This window comes from Myxine glutinosa, chromosome 6 (genome assembly GCF_964187855.1).
Source record: "Myxine glutinosa chromosome 6, kmMyxGlut1.1, whole genome shotgun sequence".
Taxonomy (NCBI): domain Eukaryota; kingdom Metazoa; phylum Chordata; class Myxini; order Myxiniformes; family Myxinidae; genus Myxine; species Myxine glutinosa.
In genome coordinates this window covers 1,521,099-1,544,707 of record NC_136266.1, presented here as the reverse complement: position 1 = coordinate 1,544,707, position 23,609 = coordinate 1,521,099, and the positions used below count along the sequence as shown (strand labels likewise).

The 23,609-nt window shown below is 47.0% G+C and overlaps 1 protein-coding gene across 1 annotated transcript in view; it reads left to right on the top strand.

The window, feature by feature from the left end:
• FTSJ3 (FtsJ RNA 2'-O-methyltransferase 3) overlaps positions 1 to 23,609 on the top strand; it is a 134,937-nt gene that overhangs the window by 44,252 nt on the left and 67,076 nt on the right. The window contains exons 7-9 of the mRNA XM_078779544.1: positions 19,349 to 19,464; positions 20,029 to 20,133; positions 20,229 to 20,329. Of these exons, the coding sequence (XP_078635670.1) occupies positions 19,349 to 19,464; positions 20,029 to 20,133; positions 20,229 to 20,329 (322 nt within the window). The remainder of the gene's footprint in view (positions 1 to 19,348; positions 19,465 to 20,028; positions 20,134 to 20,228; positions 20,330 to 23,609) is intronic.

Sequence of the window (23,609 nt, the reverse complement as noted above, 5' to 3'; positions counted from 1 at the left end):
TGGGAGCGAGACATGGGTAATGAACGTAGAGCAGCAACGAAGGCTGGAAAGGGTGGAAATGCGAATGGTTCGATGGATGTGCGGAGTATCGTTGAGAGAGAGAAAGACAAATGATGAATTGCGAAAGATGATGGGAATATTGCCTGTGATTGATGCTGTGAAGAGGAACAGGTTGAGATGGTTTGGTCATGTGTTGAGGAAGGATGAAAGTGACTGGTTGAGAAGAGTGATCGAAATGAATGTAGAAGGAAGTAGAGGACGGGGAAGACCGAGAAAGACTTGGCTAAAGATGGTGGAAGAAGAAATGCGGGCAAGGGGGTTAACAAGGAGAGATACAGAAAATAGGGCAAAATGGAGAAGATTGTCATGGGGACCGCAAGGCTAACCCCCGCTCTAGCAGGGAAAATGGCCTTAAAATGCATGTTGTTGTTGTTGTTGTGATGCATATACAGTGTACGAGTTCGTTATGTTTATAGACAGTGCATTTTTGTTCATTGTGATGCATGTACATTGTACAGTGTACGAGTTCGTTATGTATATAGACAGTGCATTTTTTTTCATTTTGATGCATGTACAGTGTTCAAGTTTATGTATATAGACAGTGCATTTTTGTTCATTGTGATGCATGTACAGTGTAAGTTTGTCATGTATATATATAGTACATTTTTGTTCATTGTGATGCATGTACAGTGTACAAGTTTGTCATGTGTATAGACAGTGCATTTTTGTTTATTGTGATGCGTGTACAGTGTACACGTTTATGTATATAGACAGTGCATCTTTGTTCATTTTGATGCATGTACAGTGTACGAGTTTATGTATATAGACAGTGCATTTTTGTTCATTGTGATGCATGTATAGTGTACAAGTTTGTCATGTATATAGACAGTGCATTTTTGTTTATTGTGATGCGTGTACAGTGTACAAGTTTATGTATATAGACAGTGCATTTTTGTTCATTTTGATGCATGTACAGTGTACGAGTTTATGTATATAGACAGTGCATTTTTGTTCATTGTGATGCATGCACAGTGTACAAGTTTGTCATGTATATAGACAGTGCATTTTTGATCAGCGATAAAAGCAATGAAGAGTCGAAAAGCGGGAGGGCTGACGGGAGTCGTGGGAGATATGTTGAAGGCAGCGGGAAGTTGGGGTGTGAAGAGAATGACAGAGATCTGCAATCTGGTGGTGAAAGAAGGCCGCATTCCAGTGGATTGGGAACTGAGTACCCTCGTCCCTCCATACAAGGGGAAAGGTGACCCTCTGGACTGTGGCTCGTATTGAGCGATAATGTTATTGGAGCATGGAATGAAGGTATTGGAAAGGGTGTTGGAGAGGAGGATGAGGAAGAAAGTGAAGATCGACGAAATGCAGTTTGGATTTATGCCAGGAAGAGGAACGACAGACGCGCTCTTTATTGTGAGGCAGTTGCAGGAGAAGTACATGGAGAAGAGGAACAAGTTGTTTCTTGGGTTTGTTGATCTGGAGAAAGCATTCAATAGGGTTTCACGTGAAGTCGTGACATGGGCATTGAGGAAGTTAGGAGTGGAGGAATGGTTGATCACAGCAGTGATGGCAATGTACAAAAGAGCGTGCACAGCTGTAAGGACGAAGGACGGGAACAGTGGTGAGTTTGAGGTGAAGGTGGGAGTGCATCAGGGGTAGATACTAAGTCCACCACTATTTGTAGCTGTGATGGAGGTGCTGGCTCGGAATGTAGAGGAGGGTTTACCGTGGGAGTTGTTGTGTGCAGATGATCTGGTGTTTATTGGGGAGAGTATGGATGGACTGAAGGAGAAGATGAACAAGTGGAAGGAATGTATAGAGACAAAAGGACTGAAGGTGAATATCAGAAAGGCGAAGGTGATGGCAAGTGGTAAAGCATGTGGTGAGGTGGAAAGAACTGGGAAGTGGCCGTGTGCTGTGTGCCGGAAGGGTGTCAGAGTGAACTCCATTCAATGTACAATGTGCGCTAAGTGGGTTCATCAAAGATGTAGTGGTCTGAGAGGGTCATTAACCAGTGTGGCAGCTACATTCAAGTGTAAGGTGTGCACAGAGGGAGCTGCAGATAGAGGAAATGTTGAGTTGGATCTTGGAGACGGCGTGAAGCTGGAAGGTGTGAAAACATTTTGCTACCTAGGACACATGCTGAATGGAGAAGGTGGATCAGACTCAGCAACGGTTGCTGGAGTGAGATGTGCATGGAAGACGTTTCGGGAACTGAGTGGCGTGCTGACGAGGAGGGGAGTGGCGATGAAGCTGAAGGGAAAGGCGTATGCTACACGTGTGAGAAGTGTTATAATTTATGGGAGCGAGATATGGGTAATGAACGTAGAGCAGCAACGAAGGCTGGAAAGGGTGGAAATGTGAATGGTTCGGTGGATGTGCGGAGTATTGTTGAGAGAGAGGAAGACAAATGATGGATTGCGAAAGATGATGGGAATAGAGCCTGTGATGGATGCTGTGAAGAGAAACAGTTTGAGATGGTTTGGTCATGTGTTGAGGAAGGATGAAAGTGACTGGTTGAGAAGAGTGATGGAAATGAATGTAGAAGGAAGTAGAGGACGGGGAAGACCGAGAAAGACTTGGCTGAAGGTCCTGGAAGAAGAAATGTGGGCAAGGGGGTTAACAAGGGGAGATGCAGAAAATAGGGCAAAATGGAGAAGATTGTCATGGGGACCGCAAGGCTATCCCCTGCTCTCGCAGGGAAAATGGCCTGAAAATGCCTGTTGTTGTCTGATGCATGTACAGTGCACATATTCGTTATGTATATAGACAGTGCATTTTTTCCATTGTGATGCATGTACAGTGTACTTGTTAGTTATGTATTCATGTTCTTCCTTAAGACTGTGTTTGGCAATAGCAGATCTGTTGGGATAATTACATTCAAATGCCCTGCGGTGTTCAGAAATACCCTGGCCTAAGGTCCTTCCTGTTTCTCCCACATACTCGGCTCGACAAACTCAGGGCACAGTGTGCACCACACCTGCCATATCCTTTCTCGGAAGCCTGTCCTTGACCCTCATAAGAGCTTGTGTAACGGTTGAAACTAACCCTCACTCCTGCCGCTTTCATAACTCTGCCGACCTTCTGTGAAACCCCCAGTATAAAGGGCAGAACACACAACCCCCTCGATTGTTCTTCCGGTCTCAGCCTGTTGTGTGTTGCAGCCATTATCATTTTCCTGTTTGGTAACAAGCTGTCAGGGTAACCATTTGCCCTCAACACATTCCTTAACACATAAGAGAAGTTGTGCAATGTGCCCTGTACATTTTTATGTTGTCTGTTTTGATGGTTTACCTTGTGCAAATGTGTACTTGGCACACCTGTCTAGTCCAAATTCCATTTGAATGTCCTCGGAAAACCGTTTTACTAGTTTTAGTTGTTCTGTCAATTTTATTGGCATTTGGTGAGAAGAGCTTTAAAACATCCATGTATAGTAGACGTGTCACCTGTCCTATTTCTTTGGATGTTCTTCTATTGGTTGTTAAGGTGTATCCGCGTCCTTGTTCATTGATGAGGTTACTTAGTGGGTCCAGAGCCAGACAAAACAGAAGGGAGGGAAAGACCCATCTCCCTGAAAGATTCCACAACATATCTTCACATCTGGTATTTCGATATTCCCTTCCGAGTGCTGTAATATCGATGAGGTATTCCAGAGCTCCATTGCTTTCTCAATCGGTTTGATTATTTTGGGATTGATTTTGTATTGTTACGGTTTTTAGAACCTTCACTAGTAAATTTTAGTAAATGCACCCCTTATAAATGTTCCCCTGTAAATATCCCCATCAATTGGCTTGTTAAAGATCGCACCCTAGTTTGTCCATGTACAATACGTAGCGAACCATAGGACCTCTCCGTAGTTATTTCATTATTATGTGTTTCAGTTGAGGATCTGTTCCCAATAGTTGAATCTGCGTTGCATTAATCAAATAAGATAGGCCCCAGTACTTCGTTTGCCAGCAGCGTTCGCTGCTCCTTGCCTTGATGCGGTTGTTGGCCCCAAACCGCCATTAGCCATGCGGTCAAACCGAGGAAGGAGGGGGGCGGAGCTGCCAGAACAAGGTGTGGCACGTCGACTCGTCATCGGAGGTGGAGTCAGCAAGCCCTTACTGACCAACCAGGGCTGGCGAGGTACCATCGCGGGCGTGGCTCTATGAAGCGCGCATTGATTCCAACACGCGTAATATAAGCGCGAGCGCGAAGCCTTTTTACAGAGAAGGCACAGAGAGAGAGACGTGATCCGGCAGATGAGGGAGGTACCAGGCGAGCATACTGCTGGATCGTGAGGCAGCAGAGTGGGTCTGTGACGGCGACAACAATACAGTAGTCAATTGAAATTGTCCGACCGTGTGTGAAACCGAACACGTGGAGCTGCCGCTGGCTGTTCGCTTCCAGCCCGAAGCGTGGACCTGGAGCGGACCTCCTTGCTGTGCCTCTACCCGAACCTTCCAGCCCTGCTGTCCCACTTGGACCCTTCTCCTTCGTCCAGTCATTCCTGCCTGCTATTCCCCTTTCGTGTGTCTGTTTGTCTGTGCTGGGCGTTGGTAACATAAGACTGCTTAAGGCTGCCCTGTGTCTTCTGCTTCTTCTTCTGTATATTACTTTCGTTTCCTCCTCTTCTTTGGTTTTGTAAATAATTAATAAATGCCTGTTATTTCTTACCTTTGGTTTCTTCTTTCCCCCGATCGCTTTCGTCCTGTCTCCAATTGAGTACCTGTGGCACGATTTGGCCAACGCTCGGAATCGGGTTAGTCAATTGCTAACGGCTCGAGCCGCGGATTGCTAAACCGCTCGGCAAATACCATCTTGTCCGTGGTTCGAGCGGTACTTGTCTCCCTGTTTTGTGGAGGGATTGGTAAAGGTATTCGGAGAACACCTTGACCAATAACCCTGACCAATTTCACCCCGCAAAAGAGCGTTATAAGTACCAGGACTAGAGACGGCCAGCTTAACAGGCCAAGGGGATTAACCCTCCCCCCCACCCCCCCCCCCGCCCCTTGCTAAGGGGGGTGCCGTCTCTGAGATCCGTGACAGTATATTTGCATTTAATCAGCAACGAATGTGGGACACTGTCAAAAGCTTTCTTATTGTCTATCCAGGTGGTGGACAATTTAGTTCTTCACATTCTGAAATTTTCATGTGTGGCGTGGCCTTGTTCAGTAGTAGGTGATCATTTGTTCAATAACACCCTCTCTTACATCCCTTTTGTTCTGCCTCTAAACCTCCTTGCTGTGTTAGATGATGGTACATCATTTATTTGATGATTCCTGTCAGCAGTTTGTATGTTAGTATGTTGGTAGACATGTTATCGGCCAGTATTTGTGGGGAAGTTGAGTTTTCTCCCATTTTGGGATGAGAAGGTTGTTCCCTTCTATGAGCCACTCATCCACTGCCTTTTCCTCTTGGATCAGTTTGTTAAATTAGTGGGGCGGCTTAGCCCAAATATTCAAAAGAATTGTGCATTTTGTGATACAAGCACCAAATTTGGCACACTAGTAGACTATCATATTATGAAAAGATCTGGATATTGGGCCATCTCAGATTCAGAGATTTGATTTTTGCAAGATTTGCAGATTTTGCAAGCTGAGATTGCAACGCCAGGGACGGCCGACTCCTTCCTACGAGCTGCCCACGTCACCCGCACAAGAAGAGCTCATCAAATCACTGCAGCTGCACTGCACATCCTGCAACACCGTGCGTATGAACGCCACTGTATGACATATGCTGATGATGCAGAAGACCTGCCTGAGTTCGAAGACTGGTGTCACCAGAGAGGAGAAGACATTCCCAACTTTCAGTACTGGGCAACTGTGCTGGAACTAGAGATGTTGGTACTGGTCTACGTGCGTTCTCTGCGGCAGGCTTCATTCACGACGTACCTTGATGCCCTGACGGAACTGGTCCCATGGTTCCATGCCTTAGACCACACACACAATGCCAGGTGGGTCCCTGTTCACCTGAGGGACACGGTTGCACTCCCAATGAAGCACCCAGATGTAGCCAGAGAATTCAGGGCTGGCAACTTCACTGTACAGAAGACGAAGAAGGTGTTCTCTTCGATCCCAATCGAATCGAAATCTTGCAAAAATCAAATCTCTGAATCTGAGATGGCCCAATATCCAGATCTTTTCATAATATGATAGTCTACTAGTGTACCAAATTTGGTGCTTGTATCACAAAATGCACAACAGGTTTGCTATGCTGCTACACTAAATGTCCTGGCGTAGTGATTGTGAAGAGCATCAAGTTTGTTTTAGCCAGAAATTTTGAATTCCATCTGGGCCTGGGCTTTTGAAGTTTGGCATTTTTTGAAGTTGTTTTCTAATTCCCTCCATCAATATAATCAATGGGGGAATTTCCTCGAGATGTTGCTTCTTCTTTTCCAAGTTTGGGATCCATTTTGCATCCTTGTTATGTTCTTTTTGATCTTCTAAAATTACCTTCCAAAATTTTCCAGCTTTTCTTTTTCAGGGGGAGTTGACACATTCTGATTTTGTTTCCCCAATTTACGGTAAAATCTCGTTGTGTTACTTTCAAACATGTGGTTTTGTTTTCTCCTGTTGTTTCCTTCTTCATAGTTTTTTTTTCATATCTTTCTTGCTTTCATTTATATTTTTAGTTTGTTTTCAGCACCCAAGCACTCGTGGTTTTTGTCTTCGATATTCTGTTTGTTTTCGGTACCCAAGCACTCGCGGTCTTTGACTTCGATTTTCTGCTTTTCAGTACCCAAGCACTCGTGGTCTTTGTCTTCGATTTTATGTTTGTTTTCAGTACCCAAGCACTCGTGGTCTTTGTCTTCGATTTTCGTTTTGTTTTTTATTCTCTGGATTCTCTTTTTTAGTTTTGCGTGTCCGTTTCCTTTCCTGAACTTTTGTATTTGTCCTACTTACTTCCGCAGTTGCTCTCTTTGTGTCCCCGATCTCTGTCTCCAAGGTGAAATTTGGGTTCTATTTGTAGGGCCTGGTTTTTTCTTCTTCTGGTGTTGTTTGCCCATGACTTTTTCTTGAATAAATAGTGCCGCTGCGAAACAGACGACATTGATTTCTTTCAAGGTGGATGATTTTGAAATCATTTTTCTAATTGAATGGTTGGTTTGTCTCATTCATATTTTTGTCCATTTATTGTTTTTCATGTGATGAAGTTTTGGTCTGAGTTTTATCAATTTCATCTCATCTATTTTGTTGGCTCACTCTTCTTCCAGTCGATGCTGCTCTTCATCATCTTTACCATTGTGTGCGTGTGTGCGTGCATTGGGTTGGTGGCATAGTGCAAGTACGTGTGTGGCCTTGGTGTAGTGCAAGTACGTGTGTGGCCTTGGTGTGGCGCAGGTGTCGGGAACCGAACCAGGATCCACAACTTGAGTTCAAGGAATAACAAGCATTTATTGAAAAACCAATACACAGCTGTGGAGGGTGAAGGGAATATACAATTCAACTGAACAGCATAACCCCCAGACACTCCTGAGTTCCTTACAGAAAGACCTTCCTTATATACTTGCAGAGTGTGATAAAGATATCCGCTAACTTTCCAAGCTCAGCATGGTGAAACAAAGAGAAAGAGTGGGCCTTAACAGCCCTCACCCTCGTCCCATCCTGGGGAATGCTGAGCTCAAGGGAAAACTGTGGGAGAAGGCCACTGCAACATTCCCTTGAGCCCTTATCGTCTAAAACAGATGTTAACCAGGCCTCGGTTTGGACAGGGGTAAGACTGTGAAAGATTTATCTCTTGGTGGAGGCTTTCTCAGCGAGGCAGGAAAGTGTAATCAGCAGCATTTCTCAACCATGAAGTGAGTTTGGCTGTAAAGCACAATTGAAGCCAAAAGGGATCATAGGAAGCTTAATTCTATATTTTCTTTTATAAAGCAAACACTAATTAAATGCAAACAATTATTAGATAAGTCAAACGTTAAAATAAAAGCATGTTTCCGACATAACCCCAATTTTGTCACGTAGAGACGACGTATCTAACGAGACAATCTGCCACATCGGGCTTTATTCGCAAGCAAAAGAGAATAGTGTTGTATGTGGCCACATCAGGCTTTATTTGCAAGCAAAAGAGAATAGTGTTGTATGTGTGTCCTCCAAGGGCATGCCACGCGCCCATAGCGCCACGCATGCACACTTGGAAGGTGTGTCGCGATCGCGTGCGCTTTGGAACATGAAAGTCCAGAACATGAAAGTCCATTCACGTTTCAGATCCGCAACGAAGACGACTGGTCCGAATGAGGATGTGCTCCGCAGAGGGCCAGCAACCTCCCCTGCGGAACTGGCTCCCCCCACCTCACACAAACGCAGTCCTTGCAGATCTTCGAAGTTAATCGAGGTCCATGTCCTTGAGAGCCCGTACATGCTGTTGTTCTGGGGAATACATAATGTCATCAATATCTTGTGTCATCTGCTCCTGGTCAGAGTACAGAGCACGACAATTCAAAGGCAAGGCCAGAGAGGACTCGGTAGAAGACGGAAAGACCACCAACCTGCCTGTGGTGAGTGAGTGAGAGGCCCTTGGAGTTAGCTTCATCGTGGGAGATTGCAATGATTCTGAATGCTTTGGTTTCAACAGCGTGATGACGAGCTAGGTGTGAGGCAGGAGCACCAGCCCAGAGGGGAGAGCAGTATTCCATTAAGCTGTGGATGAAAGCCCTGGATGTGGTGAGGATCTCAGGTGTGCCAAGGAAGGACTTCGCACGACGGAGGATGCCCAGTCAGCGACTGGCTTTGGAGGCCAGATTTGAAATGTGGTTTTCCCAGGAAAGATCATGGCAGATAGTGAGACCCAAAAGCTTGAGTGACAGAACTTCTTGGAGAGGATTATTCAGAAAGTGGATGGGAGGGTTGTCCAGTCGGTCTTTTCGGAGAGACATCGTAAGAGTGTGAGATTTGTCAGGATTGAAAGACATGTTCCACTTGTTTGCCAAGTCTGTGATTTTGTCCAGGTCTGCAGAGAGTGAGGAGGCTGCAGACTGCCGATCTGAGGGATGAAGAATGGAGCGACAGAGTAGAGTCATCAGCAAAGAGATAGAGAGGATTTTCAAGAGTCAGAGAGATCGTTGATGAAGACCAGAAAAAGCACAGGGCCCAGAACACTGCCTTGGGGAACTCCAGCCTGAACAGGAAGAGGAGATGAGAGAAACCCATTCAGGGCCACACGTTGACTATGACTAGAGAGGAAGTCCGCCAGCCATGCGTGGAGATTTCCATGGATACCAAAAGAGGAGAGTTTGGTGAGCAGAGCGGGGTGCCAGACCGTATCGAAGGCACGTGTTATGTCAAGGGAGACTGCTCTAATTTCCTGTTTGGCATTGAGGACCTCCATCCATTGTTGAGAAAGCAGAAGCAGCATGTCCAGAGTAGAGTGACCAGGTCTGAAACCAAATTGATGATCAGAGATCAAGCCATTGGAGAAGAGGAAAGATTTCATATCTGAAGCAATGATGGATTCCATGACTTTGCTGATAATTGGGAGAAGGCTGATTGGTCTATAGTTGCTGGGATCTGTTTTTGCACCTTTTTTGTGCAAAGCGGTGATGTTGGCAGATTTCCAAGCAGATGGAAGATGACCTTGAGCAAAAGAGAGGGTGAAGAGAACAGAGAGAGGGAGTGAGAGAGCGGAAGAACAGGATTTTAGCACCCGTGGGCTGATGCCGTCAGGTCCAGTTAGAGAATCAGAGTCGAGGGTTGACAGAAACTTTTCCACCTTGTCAGGAGGAAAGGACACAGAGTCCAGGAGCAGCTGGGTACGACTGGGTACGGTGGGTACAGAGAGGGATGGGTTTGGGACACAAGATTTAGAGGCAAACACAGAGTTGAGGCATTCAGCTTTTTCACGTGCGGAGTCAGCCGTGTGGCCATTTGAGGTGAGGGAGGGGATGGAGGGGGAACAAACACCAGAAACAGATTTGACCAGACGCCACCAGGATTTTGAAGAGGGAGACAGATAAGAGAGTTTGGTCCTGAGAACAGAGAGATATTGTTTCCTGGCTCTCCTGAGGGTGGACTGGACACACACTTGTTTCGGGCTTTGTGAAAGGAAATGAGATTTCCTTTCGTTGGATTTGCTTTCCAGGAGACGAAAGCAAGTTGTTTCTGGACAATAGCCTCACCACAAGATTCCGTGTACCATGGACGGGAGGAAGGGTATGACAACTGAAGACGAGATGGGATAAATCTGTAAAGCATTAGCCAATTCCCGCAGGGTATGTACAATAAAGTCATCACAGTTTTTAGCAGCAAAATCATGACGATCTTCAGAAGCGACGAACACATCGGCATCGTCCAGGGGCTCGTTCAGGTTGATGGCCCAGGACTCGTTCGAATCGGCGGTCAAGACCATGGCCTTCGTCGGCGGTTTCTTCGTCATCCATCCTGAAAAATACTTTCTCACGCACAAGAGGACTAAAGCCTTCATTCGTGCTCCCCAGATCACTACCCCGATTATCACCGCCAGTGCGGTCAACAACCACTTTACTATCGTGCCTGTCCATCCTGAAAACCAATTGGTAAGCCAATCAACGTTCAAAGAGTTTTCATGAGCTACTCGATCAACAGTCAATGCGTGGCTAGTCTTTCTCAATCTTACTATTGTGGCTGACACCCCTTCGGATGAATCTGGTATGTACGTGCAACATTTTCCTTCTACTATCCCACATACCCCTCCTTTCTCTGCCAGAAGCATGTCCAAAGCCACCCGGTTCTGCATTACCATTGTGCGGCTGTGCGCATATGAACTACTGTGTCCAATAATTACTCATGGGCAGTGGCGGTGTCGTTAGCCACCTTTTCTAGAGCCAAAGCCAACTTATCTATCTGAAAACGATTCATAACTGTGCCGGCTCCTGGGAAGAAGAAACCCATCACCTTTTTCCCATCCTGCTCCGTGTAGTTTTGTGGTTCCGTCTTCGTTCCATACTGCCCTCCGATGTCGCCTGTTCAGGGACTTTGAATCTAAATCATCCAGTATCTCGACATCGGGAAGAACCGAGCCAAGATAACATGAGCCACCCCAATTATTTGGTAAATAGGGGTATGCCTTATCGTCGCATATAAACATTGTACCATGGGGTGGGACCAGGTGGGTGGATAAACACTGGATTCCCGTTGTCACCTCATTAATCCTACTAACCCCCCTAGAAAATGATATAGCCATTATATTGTGGTTGTGTTTATCTTGCAGTACTATTCGTAGTGTAATCCCGGTGCTCCCCTTTTCCAGCTTCTCGGGGAGAGTGCAGGCACATTCTGATTCCCCCATAAGCAAGTGGCCGGAGCCCTGGAGGCAGACCATCCCTTTCTGTGGTTTGACCCAGACGGGGGCGGGCCTCTCGGCCACATGGGCAATCATTGAAGGGCGATAATTAAACTGCCAGTTACAACTCTTGTCGTTACTAACCCCCTCTCTTTCCAGAGTGGTGACTAAACATGGGGCATCTACAGGCTGTGAGCAAGGATCGTTAAGGGACAAGGGTAGCACTATCATTTGTATTCCAGTGGTGCTGGTATGGGGAAAGTGCATGCACGACCAGCACTGAGTCCTATTTTGGATGGCCGTCACCTCTCTTGCTACCCTCCAATATGTGTTTGCATTCTCTTCTGGGGGCGCGGTGTGAGTATGTATTCGATGGTCGTGATGTTGCCATACTTAGAAAACCACGACCGCGTAGTCCATGCTTGACATCGAAACCTCATAGTCGTGCCTCTCTCTAGGTGTATGTGCGTCTGTAGTTTAAAATCAGGTGTCCCCCATGTATACCCTGGTTCGACCCCTTCATCGATGCGGACTCGGCTCCACCCAATGGACTCGAGTTGCTTCCACAGTACCTGTTTCCATATGTTTCCATCCAACACCGTCCAACTCACGCCTATCCAATTTTTGTGCAATTTTTCCTCAAAACATGGTAATGATATCTCCTGTCCCGATGTCACGGTGAGGTTTTGTGTGTCCCACTCATGATCTGTGCCCCACTCTACCACGCTACCAATAGATGCTGCCACTATCAGTAGCATTGCACCTTTTTTTTTTGGATACTGAATCGAGGCTCGTGAAAGAGCTAACATTTATTTCACAAACAAATCAACCAGACAAACAAAATATATAAAAAGAGGGAGCGGAAGACAAGATGGGGAGAGAAGGGGAAGCACACAAACATAACATTTGAGAGCAGGGAGATGTGTGGGAGGGAGAGGGCTTGGGGGGAGGATGCGTGGGAAGGGGGGGGTGGGGGTGGGAGAAGTATAAAACACCAAGGACTTCCAGGACAGAAGTTGGTATTTCAAAAAAGTGGATTTGGGGTGAAATTAGCAGGGGTAGAAAAGATCATGGTTTTGGATGGGGGAAGATAAGAGATGGTGGTGAACAGCTGTTTTAAAGACCTGGAGGGTGGAGTGGGATTGAAGAGAGTGATGGAGTTTGTTCCAAAGGTGGGAGAAAAGAGGAATGAAGGGGTGAAGGTGAGCAGAGAGTCTTGATTTTGGCACTTTAACCATAAGAGGGTTGCAGGCAGATCTTGTGCGACCTGCAGGAATATTTGGGGGACAGAGCCCAGAGAGACCTGGGGGGGCAAGGCCAGAGAGGAGTCGGTGGAAGACGGAAAGACCACCAACCTGCCTGCGGTGAGTGAGTGAAAGGCCCTTGGAGTTAGCTTCATCGCGGGAGATTCCAATGATTCTGAACGCTTTGGTTTCAACAGCGTGAAGACGAGCTAGGTGTGAGGCAGGAGCACCAGCCCAGAGGGGAGAGCAGTATTCCATTGAGCTGCGGATGAAAGCCTTGTATGTGGTGAGGAGCTCAGGTGTGCCAAGGAAGGACTTCGCCCGACGGAGGATGCCCAGTCGGCGACTGGCTTTGGAGGCCAGATTTGAAATGTGGTTTTCCCAGGAAAGATCATGGCAGATAGTGAGACCCAAAAGCTTGAGTGACAGAACTTCTTGGAGAGGATTATTCAGAAAGTGGATGGGAGGGTTGTCCAGTCGGTCTTTTCGGAGAGACATCGTAAGAGTGTGAGATTTGTCAGGATTGAAAGACATGTTCCACTTGTTTGCCCAGTCTGTGATTTTGTCCAGGTCTGCAGAGAGTGAGGAGGCTGCAGACTGTCGATCTGAGGGATGAGGAATGGAGCGACAGAGAGTAGAGTCATCAGCAAAGAGATAGAGAGGATTTTCAAGAGAGTCAGAGAGATCATTGATGAAGACCAGAAAAAGCACAGGGCCCAGAACACTGCATTGGGGAACTCCAGCCTGAACAGGAAGAGGAGATGAGAGAAACCCATTCAGGGCCACACGTTGACTGTGACTGGAGAGGATGTCCACCAGCCATGCGTGGAGATTTCCATGGATACCAAAGGAGGAGAGTTTGGTGAGCAAAGCGGGGTGCCAGACCGTATCGAAGGCACGTGATATGTCAAGGGAGACAGCTCCAATTTCCTGTTTGGCATTGAGGACCTCCATCCATTGTTGAGAAAGCAGAAGCAGCATGTCCAGAGTAGAGTGACCAGGTCTGAAACCAAATTGATGATCAGAGATCAAGCCATTGGAGAAGAGGAAAGATTTCATATCTGAAGCAATGATGGATTCCATGACTTTGCTGATAATTGGGAGAAGGCTGATTGGTCTGTAGTTGCTTGGATATGTTTTTGCACCTTTTTTGTGCAAAGCGGTGATGTTGGCTGATTTCCAAGCAGATGGCAGATGACCTTGAGCAAAAGAGAGGCTGAAGAGAACAGAGAGAGGGAGTGAAAGAGCGGAAGAACAGGATTTTAGGACCCGTGGGCTGATGTCGTCAGGTCCAGTTGCAGAATCAGAGTCGAGGGTTGACAGAAACTTTTCCACCTTGTCAGGAGGAAAGGACACAGAGTCCAGGAGCAGCTGGGTACGACTGGGTACGGTGGGTACATAGAGGGATGGGTTTGGGACACAAGATTTAGAGGCAAACACAGAGTTGAGGCATTCAGCTTTTTCACGTGCAGAGTCAGCCGTGTAGCCGTTTGAGGTGAGGGAGGGGATGGAGGGGGAACAAACACCAGAAACAGATTTGACCAGATGCCACCAGGATTTGGAAGAGAGAGAGACAGATAAGAGTTCGGTCTTGAGAACGGAGAGATATTGTTTCCTGGCTCTCCTGAGGGTGGACACACACTTGCTTCGGGCTTTGTGAAAGGAAATGACATTTCCTTCCGTTGGATTTACTTTCCAGGAGACTAAAGCAAGTTGTTTCTGGGCAACAGCCTCACCACAAGATTCCGTGTACCATGGACGGGAGGAAGGGTATGACAACTGAAGACGAGATGGGATAAATCTGTGCATGAGAGAGAGAGCAATTTACTTTGGAAGAATTCCCTGGATGAGTTGATGCCAGAGGCGGTAGAGATGGGAGACCAGTCCAGATGATTGATGGCTGCTTGAAGACCGTGCCAGTTGGCCTGAGTGAAATGCCAGACTCGACGACGCTGAGGAGGCTCTCTGAGAATGGTCAGAGGGATGTCCACTTTAACAAGCACATGATCAGATGAGCCGATTGGAGCAGAAAAGGAGCAGCAGACATTTTCAAGGAAGTTAGTCATAACCAAGTCCAGAAGAGAAGATGCTCCGTTGCCTGAGATCCGGGTTGGGAAATTGACAGATTGTGTCAGTCCAAGTGAGTCGCAGAAGTCCTTTGCTGAAGAGCCATGGCTGGTGAGAGAGGTACCCACACCCAGCCAACTGGCATGGTGACAATTGAAATCAACACATTTGAGGAAGAGAGGGTTTGGATTGGGTAGATAGAAGTTGGTCCATATTATCAGACAGCGAGATGTAGATGGAGTCATCACTGTTTGGTGGACGGTACAACACACATATGAACAAAAGGTGGGAGCGAAGGGGAAGCCATAGCCAAAGGTATACTTGGGGGTGAGGTGGAGAGAGGGCAGTGCAGGGCGAGTGAGGAAGAGAGTTTTTTAAATAAAGATAGAAACCCCACCTCCAGGACGAGGCTCAGGTCTATCATACCGGAGGAGGGAGTAACCTGGGAGAGATACCAAGGAATCAGAGACATCATGAAGGAGGAAAGTTTCTGTTAAGCAGATCACGTCTGGTTTGTCAGAAGCAACCTGTATGGAGAGATCAGTCAAGTTTAAGCGAAGGCCCCGGATGTTTGAGGTCCATACCGTTAATGAAGAGGAGGGGGGGGAATCGGATACAGAACAGGGGGGGCGGGGGGGAGGGGTAGGGTAAGATGTGGAAGAGGAGGAAGAGGTAGGGAGAGCTGTTGAAGGTGTGTCAGAGATTTCAGAATAGCTTGGAGAAAGGGAAGAATGGGGCGGACAAAAGGTTTGATGGTGATTGGGTGAGGCACAGTGAGGTGTTATTTGAGGAGGGGGAAGAGCGAGGCAGAAGGTTGGCGGAGATGAAGGTGAAAGTTGGAAGGGGGAAGAAGCGGTGAGGACGCTTTGAGGAGGAGGGGTTAGAGGGGAATCTAGGAGGGGAGGAGCGAGGGAGAGTCTCGGAGGAGAGGGGTGTGGGGGGAGTTTAGGAGGGAAGGGGTAAGGGGGAGAGATTTGAAAGGGATTTGGTGATGGGGAAGATTTGGAGGCGAGGGGCAGGGGGGTAGATTTGGAGGGGAGGGGTGATGGGGAAGTTTTGGAGGGGAGGGGTGATGGGGAAGTTTTGGAGGGAAGGTGTGATGGGGAAGATTTGGAGGGGAGGGGCAAGGGGGAAGATTTGAAAGGGATGGGTGATGGGGAAGATTTGGAGGGGAGGGGCAAGGGGGAATATTTGAAAGAGATCGGTGATGGGGAAGATTTGGAGGGGAGGGGCAAGGGGTTAGATTTGGAGGGGAGGGGTGATGGGGAAGTTTTGGAGGGGAGGGGTGATGGGGAAGTTTTGGAGGGAAGGGGTGATGGGGAAGATTTGGAGGGGAGGGGCAAGGGGGAAGATTTGAAAGGGATGGGTGATGGGGAAGATTTGGAGGGGAGGGGCAAGGGGGAAGATTTGAAAGGGATGGGTGATGGGGAAGATTTGGAGGGGAGGGGCAAGGGGGAATATTTGAAAGAGATGGGTGATGGGGAAGATTTGGAGGGGAGGGGCAAGGGGGTAGATTTGGAGGGGAGGGGTGATGGGGAAGTTTTGAAGGGGAGGGTTGATGGGGAAGTTTTGAAGGGGAGGGGTGATGGGGAAGTTTCGGATGGAAGGGGTGATGGGGAAGATTTGGAGGGGAGGGGTGAGATTGGATTTTGAAAAGTGTACGATTAATGGGAAACGAACATTTATTGCAAAATGAGTTTCTTGAGACCTTCGAGTCAAAAATACATTTGAGGACGCTGAAGGATGGGTGGAGTGCTGGAGAGTTTAGGGAATGTAGAAAAAAGGAACTGTAAGAACTGGAATTTTTTTTTGGAATGAATAGATTTGGTGAGCAAGTCGAAAGCATCCTTTTATAGAAGAAGAAGAAAAAGGTGTTATAATATACGACAGAATACAGTTCTTCAGGGGAAAGTTTAAACATTTTTAACAAGGTGATCACGTGATCACGAACAACGTGGTTGAAGAACGAACGAACAAAAAAGAACATCGAATAAACGAATAAGATCAGAGAAGGAAATATATATATATTTTTTTTTTTGAGTTGAGATTTGAAACAAGGAAGTATGGGGTGAAAGACTGGGACAAAAACAGAGAACAAAAGTAATTGCAGTGCAATCGACGAACCGCTGAGAGAAAAACAAAGCCTCAAGGTCGGACACGGAAGCCTACTAGGCCTCAGAATACGCGACACGAATTAACCGACGATTTTGTATACAGGTATGATAATTTAACACAGAGAATCTTACTAAAGACACTATAAGTACACACACCGAAAGATAGAAACAGTTTCGACAAAAACACAATTGTGAAAAAATTACTTAACTTCGAAAGCGTGAGCGCATGGACAGCTTCGAAAGAACGTGACCTCCAATCTTGTGCATGCGCAAAGCCCATGTGACTGCGCATGCGCAAAGCAAAGCCCATGCGCAAACCTGTGACTGAAAACATCATTACTGTGGTGTAGTGTCTGGTGCTTGGATAGCCAACTTAGTGCGTGGCGTGGATCCAGGAGGGCTTGCCCTTGCAAAAGACAACGGTTGGTGTAGTCAGCAATACCTGGAATGGTCCCGTCCACCTCGGTTCCAGGGCGTTCTTGCGGGTGAAGTGCTTCACGAGCATACGATCACCGGCTTGGAAGTTGTGGATGGCGTGGCCTGTTGGTTCAGGCAACCCCTCTCGTACTTGGACGTGAATGCTGCGCGCCACGTTGGACAATCCTATGCAAAACTTTAAAAGCGTGTCATCCATTACAGGCAGATCAAGTTTGGACATGTCCATCAGGGCCGAAACAGGCAAACTCATAGGCCGTCCCATCAATATCTCATGGGGGGAAAGACCCGTGGTGCGACCAGGGGTGGAGCGAGTGCTCATCAATGCAAGCGGGAGAGCTTCCGGCCACTTCAAACCTGTATCTGCACAGATCTTTGCTAGTTTGAGTTTCAGGGTCCCGTTCGTGCGTTCCACAAGTCCCGACGATTGCGGATGGTAAACGCAATGGAAGGATTGTTTTACACCCAACGCTTTAAGTATACCTTTAATTACCTCTCCCGTGAAGTGGCCCCCTTGGTCTGAAGAAATTTTCTGGGGAATGCCAAATCTGCACATGAAATCCCGCATGAGGTGCTTCGCTAATGTCGGAGCGTCTGATGTAACGCATGGGTAGGCCACATGTAACGCATATCCACAATTACCAAAATGTAGCTAAATGACATACTTGATTGCATATTTATGAAATCGAACTGGATATGGCAGAATGGCCCAGAAGGTTGGGGATGGCCCGCGTTGTGTGGGTGCCTTGGTGGTGCCCCCCTATTATGTTGGCAAATCACGCATGACCGACACACGTCTGATGCGATTCGTGACAGTCCCGGTGCCGCCCAAGTATAGTTCATCTGTTCCATCACCCCCCTCACTGAACTTTTGTATTTGTCCTACTTACTTCCGCAGTTGCTCTCTTTGTGTCCCCGATCTGTCTCCTAGGTGGAATTTGGGTTCTATTTGTAGGGCCTGTTTTTTTCTTCTTCTGGTGTTGTTTGCCCATTACTTTTTCTTGAATAAATAGTGCCGCTGCAAAACAGACGACATCGATTTCTTTCAATGTGGATGATTTTGAAATCATTTTTCTAATTGAATGGTTGGTTTGTCTCATTCATATTTTTGTCCATTTATTGTTTTTCATGTGATGAAGTTTTGGTCTTTGATTTTTATCAATTTCATCTCATCTATTTTGTTGGCTAACTCTTCTTCCAGTCGATGCTGCTCTTCATCATCTTTACCATCGTGTGTGCGTGCATTGGGTTGGTGGCATAGTGCAAGTACGTGTGTGGCCTTGGTGTAGTGCAAGTACGTGTGTGGCCTTGGTGTAGTTCAAGTACGTGTGTGGCCTTGGTGTGGCGCAGGTGCGTGTGTGGCCTTGGTGTCGCGCAGGTACGTGTGTGGCCTTGGTGTGGCACAAGTACGTGTGTGGCCTTCGTGTGGCGCAAGTACGTGTGTGGCCTTGGTGTGGCGCAAGTACGTGTGTGGCCTTGGTGTGGCGCAAGTACGTGTGTGGCCTTGATGTAGCGCAAGTACGTGTGTGGCCTTGGTGTAGTGCAAGTACGTGTGTGGCCTGGGCGTAGTGCAAGTACGTGTGTGGCCTTGGTGTAGTGCAGGTACGTGTGTGGCCTTGGTGTGGCGCAAGTACGTGTGTGGCGCAAGTACGTGTGTGGCCTTGGTGTGGCGCAGGTACGTGTGTGGCCTTGGTGTGGCGCAAGTACGTGTGTGGCCTTGGTTTAGCGCAAGTACGTGTGGCCTTGGTGTAGCGCAAGTACGTGTGTGGCCTTGGTGTGGTGCAAGTACGTGTGTGGCCTTGGTGTGGCGCAAGCACGTGTGTGGCCTTGGTGTGGCGCAAGTATGTGTGTGGCCTTGGTGTAGCGCAAGTACGTGTGTGACCTTGGTGTAGCGCAAGTACGTGTGTGGCCTTGGTGTAGCGCAAGTACGTGTGTGGCCTTGGTGTAGCGCAAGTACGTGTGTGGCCTTGGTGTCGTGCAAGTACGTGTGTGACCTTGGTATTGCACAGGTATGATGGGCCACATGGCCACCTCCTGTGCCACTGATCCATGTGTGTAATTATGATGCGGTTGTGTACCAGGTGTGGATGATTGATGGCATATTACATCATTTGGACTGCATCACGTTTGGTTGTTGGTGTGAATAATATGCTCTGTTTGAGTACAAAACTGCGCTTGCTTTGTATCTGTTGATTGTTAATCTCTCATGTTTCATTTCATGTAAACTACGTTTCCCAGGTTTCCTTGCTGCAGATAAGATTGACAGCAAGTTCTTTGATCCAAAGTTTGCTTTCAAGGAGGTTGAAGAGGAAGTGAAGAGTGCCAACAATGTGGCCCGAAACAAGAAACCAAAAGTTTGTTTTTGTTTGTTTCATTTACTTTTTTTATTTACTTGTATACTTAGTTATTTCCAAGCCTGGTGTTGGCTTAGTGGTTAGGGTGCCGGCTTGGGATCCTCGGATCCTGGGTTTGAATCCCGGTCGATCGTTGAATTAACGCCAGAGGGGTTGACTCAGCTTGTCATCCTTCTGAGGTCGGCAAATTGAGTACCAGTTCACTGGCAATTCCCTGTGTGTCGCAAGAGGCGACTAACAGGGTTGGCGGCAGGAAGGGCATCCGGCCGTAAAACATTGCTTCAAAAAGGGGACCACGGTGCCCAAACAAGGCCAACCCCCACTCTGCGGGGAAAAATGGCCTCTTCAGGTGGTTCTTTACTTATTTATTTCCATTTGTGCTTTTTTGTTGTTTCTAGTACTTGCTCTCTTTTTTCCCACTCATTTATTGTTGGTCAATCCAAAGCTCTGACATGTTACCAATACTTGTCTGTTTGAAAAAGAAAGCTCCATTGCAGAAGTTTCAATTTTATGTGAACAACCTCCATGAATTATTGCTGTGGGATGTTTGTGCCCTCCTCACAGGCGGAAGGCTACACCGAAGGTGATTACACACAATTCCACAGTTTTTCGGTGATGGATTTTGTGAAGGGACGCAACCCTTCGGAATTCCTGCGCAGTTGCAGTGAGGTATCTTTCCCAAAACTTGGTATTGCCACATCAGCAACATGGTCATCGTTGGATGATGCTCTTGTAAATGGTTAACTGGATCCCAATTCTTGTAGATCAAGCTGGATAACGCAGACATGGCGGGCCATCCATGCACCACGGATGAATTGCGGGAATGTTGCCGTGACATCCGTGTCCTGGGACGCAAGGAACTCAGGTTTGTGTGACCATTAGCTTGCTTTTACTACTCTCTTTGACTAGTTATTAATAACATTCGCTTTGGTGGATAAAAAATTTTATATCCTTCATTACATTCATAATTGCAATAATTATGAAGGATTTTATTTTCCACATTCAGGAAAGACTACGTGATTAAATGTTAACATTAATAATGAGGAAAGATTCATGATTTTGTTTCCATGTTTGAGGCTCATAGAAGAGATGTAACAGAGCAGCTATAAGGCAATCAAGGGCAGAGAAATGCACTGACAGCACGGTAGTGGAACAAATTGGGAGTGGGAGGGGGGAAATTGGAGGAAGGAGGGAGGGAGGGCAGGGGTGCGGGATGCAGGGGCACAAGGGTGAAAAGCCTGGATGCAACCTCAAACACAACAAATGTGCTGAATGAACAGGAAGGGAGGGCAGGGGTGCGGGATGCAGGGGCGTGGGATGCAGGGGCGTGGGATGCAGGGGTGCGGGATGCAGGGGTGCGGGATGCAGGGGCACGGGATGCAGGGGCGCGGGGGTGAAAAGCTTGGATGCAAGCTCAAACACAACAAGTGTGCTGAATGAACAGGCAGGGAGGGCAGGGATGAAATGGAAAATTGGAATAAATGAATGGAAAGGAGGTTCGAAGGGGGCAATAGAACAACACGATAACCTGTACAAGAAAGTACAGGTTTCACACATGAAAGCCCACAGAATCTTGTTTCTCACAGTCTGAGAGTCCTTTCGGTGCTTTTTTTTGCAAACTCCAAGCGGGCTTTCATGTGTCTTTCACTGAGGAGAGGCTTCCGTCTGGCCACTCTGCCATAAAGCCCAGATCGGTGGAGTGTTGCAGTGATGGTTGTCCTTCTGAAAGTTTCTCCCATCTCCACACAGGATCTCTGGAGCTCAGCCAGAGTGACCATCGGGTTCTTGGTCACCTCTCTTACCAAGGCCCTTCTCCCCCGATTGCTCAGTTTGGCCGGGCGGCCAGCTCTAGGAAGAGTCCTGGTTGTTCCAAACTTCTTCCATTTAAGAATTATGGAGGCCACTGTGCTCTTGGGAACATTCAATGCAGCAGAGATTTTTTTTGTAGGCTTCCCCAGATCTGTGCCTCGACACAATCCTGTCTCTGAGCTCTGCAGGCAGTTCCTTCGTCCTCATGGCTTGGTTTTTGTTCTGATATGCATTGTCAGTTGTGAGACCTTAAATAGACAGGTGTGTGCCTTTCCAAATCATGTCCAATCAATTGAATTTACTGCAGGTGGACTCAAATGAAGGTGTAGAAACATCTCAAAGATGATCAAGAGAAATGGGAGGCACCTGAGCTAAATTTCAAGTATCATCGCAAAGGGTATGAATACTCATGTCAATGTGATATTTCAGTTTTTTCTTTTTAATAAATTTGCAAAACTTTCTAAAATCCTGTTTTCTCCTTGTCATTATGGGGTATTGAGTGTAGATTGATGAGGGAAAAATGAATTTAAACGATTTCAGCATAAGGCTGCAACATAACAAAATGTGAAAAAAGTGAAGGGGTCTGAATACTTTCTGAATGCACTGTAGGTATCTTCTTGATCTGTTTTTGTGTTCAAATCCTGGAGATTGTACTGCAAAAATATTTCCCCCACTAGGAAACTCTGATCATGTCAACATTGAAGTCCAGGTTTCTTATTCTTCACCATCAACTGTTGTTCATCCTGTTCATCAAACTGTCTTCCAATATAGCTAGGCTTACTGGGATGCCTTGCGTTCATTTATTGCCGATGTTCACTGGAACCTAATCCTTTGTCACAACCCATCTGAAGCTGCCAAGGAAGTTACTGAGTGGATCCATGTTGGCCTGGACCTCTTTATCCCTTCTCCGACCGATCAACTGAAACCACACTCTCAGCCATGGTTCACTATGTCAGACCTACCGAGTGAAACCACACTCTCAGCCATGGTTCACTCCATCGGACCTACCGAGTGAAACCACACTCTCAGCCATGGTTCACTCCATCGGACCTACCGAGTGAAACCACACTCTCAGCCATAGTTCACTATGTCAGACCTACCGAGTGAAACCACACTCTCAGCCATAGTTCACTATGTCAAACCTACCGAGTGAAACCACACTCTCAGCCATGGTTCACTATGTCAGACCTACCGAGTGAAACCACACTCTCAGCCATAGTTCACTATGTCAGACCTACCGAGTGAAACCACACTCTCAGCCATAGTTCACTATGTCAGACCTACCGAGTGAAACCACACACTCAGCCATAGTTCACTATGTCAGACCTACCGAGTGAAACCACACTCTCAGCCATAGTTCACTATGTCAGACCTACCGAGTGAAACCACACTCTCAGCCATAGTTCACTATGTCAGACCTACCGAGTGAAACCACACTCTCAGCCATAGTTCACTATGTCAGACCTACCGAGTGAAACCACACACTCAGCCATAGTTCACTATGTCAGACCTACCGAGTGAAACCACACTCTCAGCCATAGTTCACTATGTCACACCTACCGAGTGAAACCACACTCTCAGCCATGGTTCACTATGTCAGACCTACAGAGTGAAACCACACTCTCAGCCATAGTTCACTATGTCAGACCTACCGAGTGAAACCACACTCTCAGCCATAGTTCACTATGTCAGACCTACCGAGTGAAACCACACACTCAGCCATAGTTCACTATGTCAGACCTACCGAGTGAAACCACACTCTCAGCCATAGTTCACTATGTCAGACCTACCGAGTGAAACCACACTCTCAGCCATGGTTCACTATGTCAGACCTACCGAGTGAAACCACACTCTCAGCCATGGTTCACTCCTTCGCACCTACCGAGTGAAACCACACTCTCAGCCATGGTTTACTCCATCTGTTAAGGTTCCAGAGATTTTTGGAGAATTGTTAACAGCATTCTCACTGTAATAGATCATCGATTCCTGTCCTTTTTAATGGCCCTGAAATGCTTGCTTCTCCTATTGATAGTCAACCTCTTTGTTCAGAATTTTGCTGCAAACTCCACACTTGAAGACCACGGACATCCATTTCCTAATTGTACTTCCCGTCTTCACACCAGGCTTTCCACCATCATCCTCCCACCGAGGAAGGTTGCGAAGATTTATTTGAAGGCTTAACATCTCAAAATCTACTGGACCAGATAGAATCCCTGTAATTGATTTGAAGATGTTCCCCTGAACTGTCTTCTGTTCTCTCAAAACTATTACTTGTCTGTCAAACTGTCAAAGTCTGTGTTTCCACTTAGCTGGAAGCAGGCTTCTGTACTCCCTGT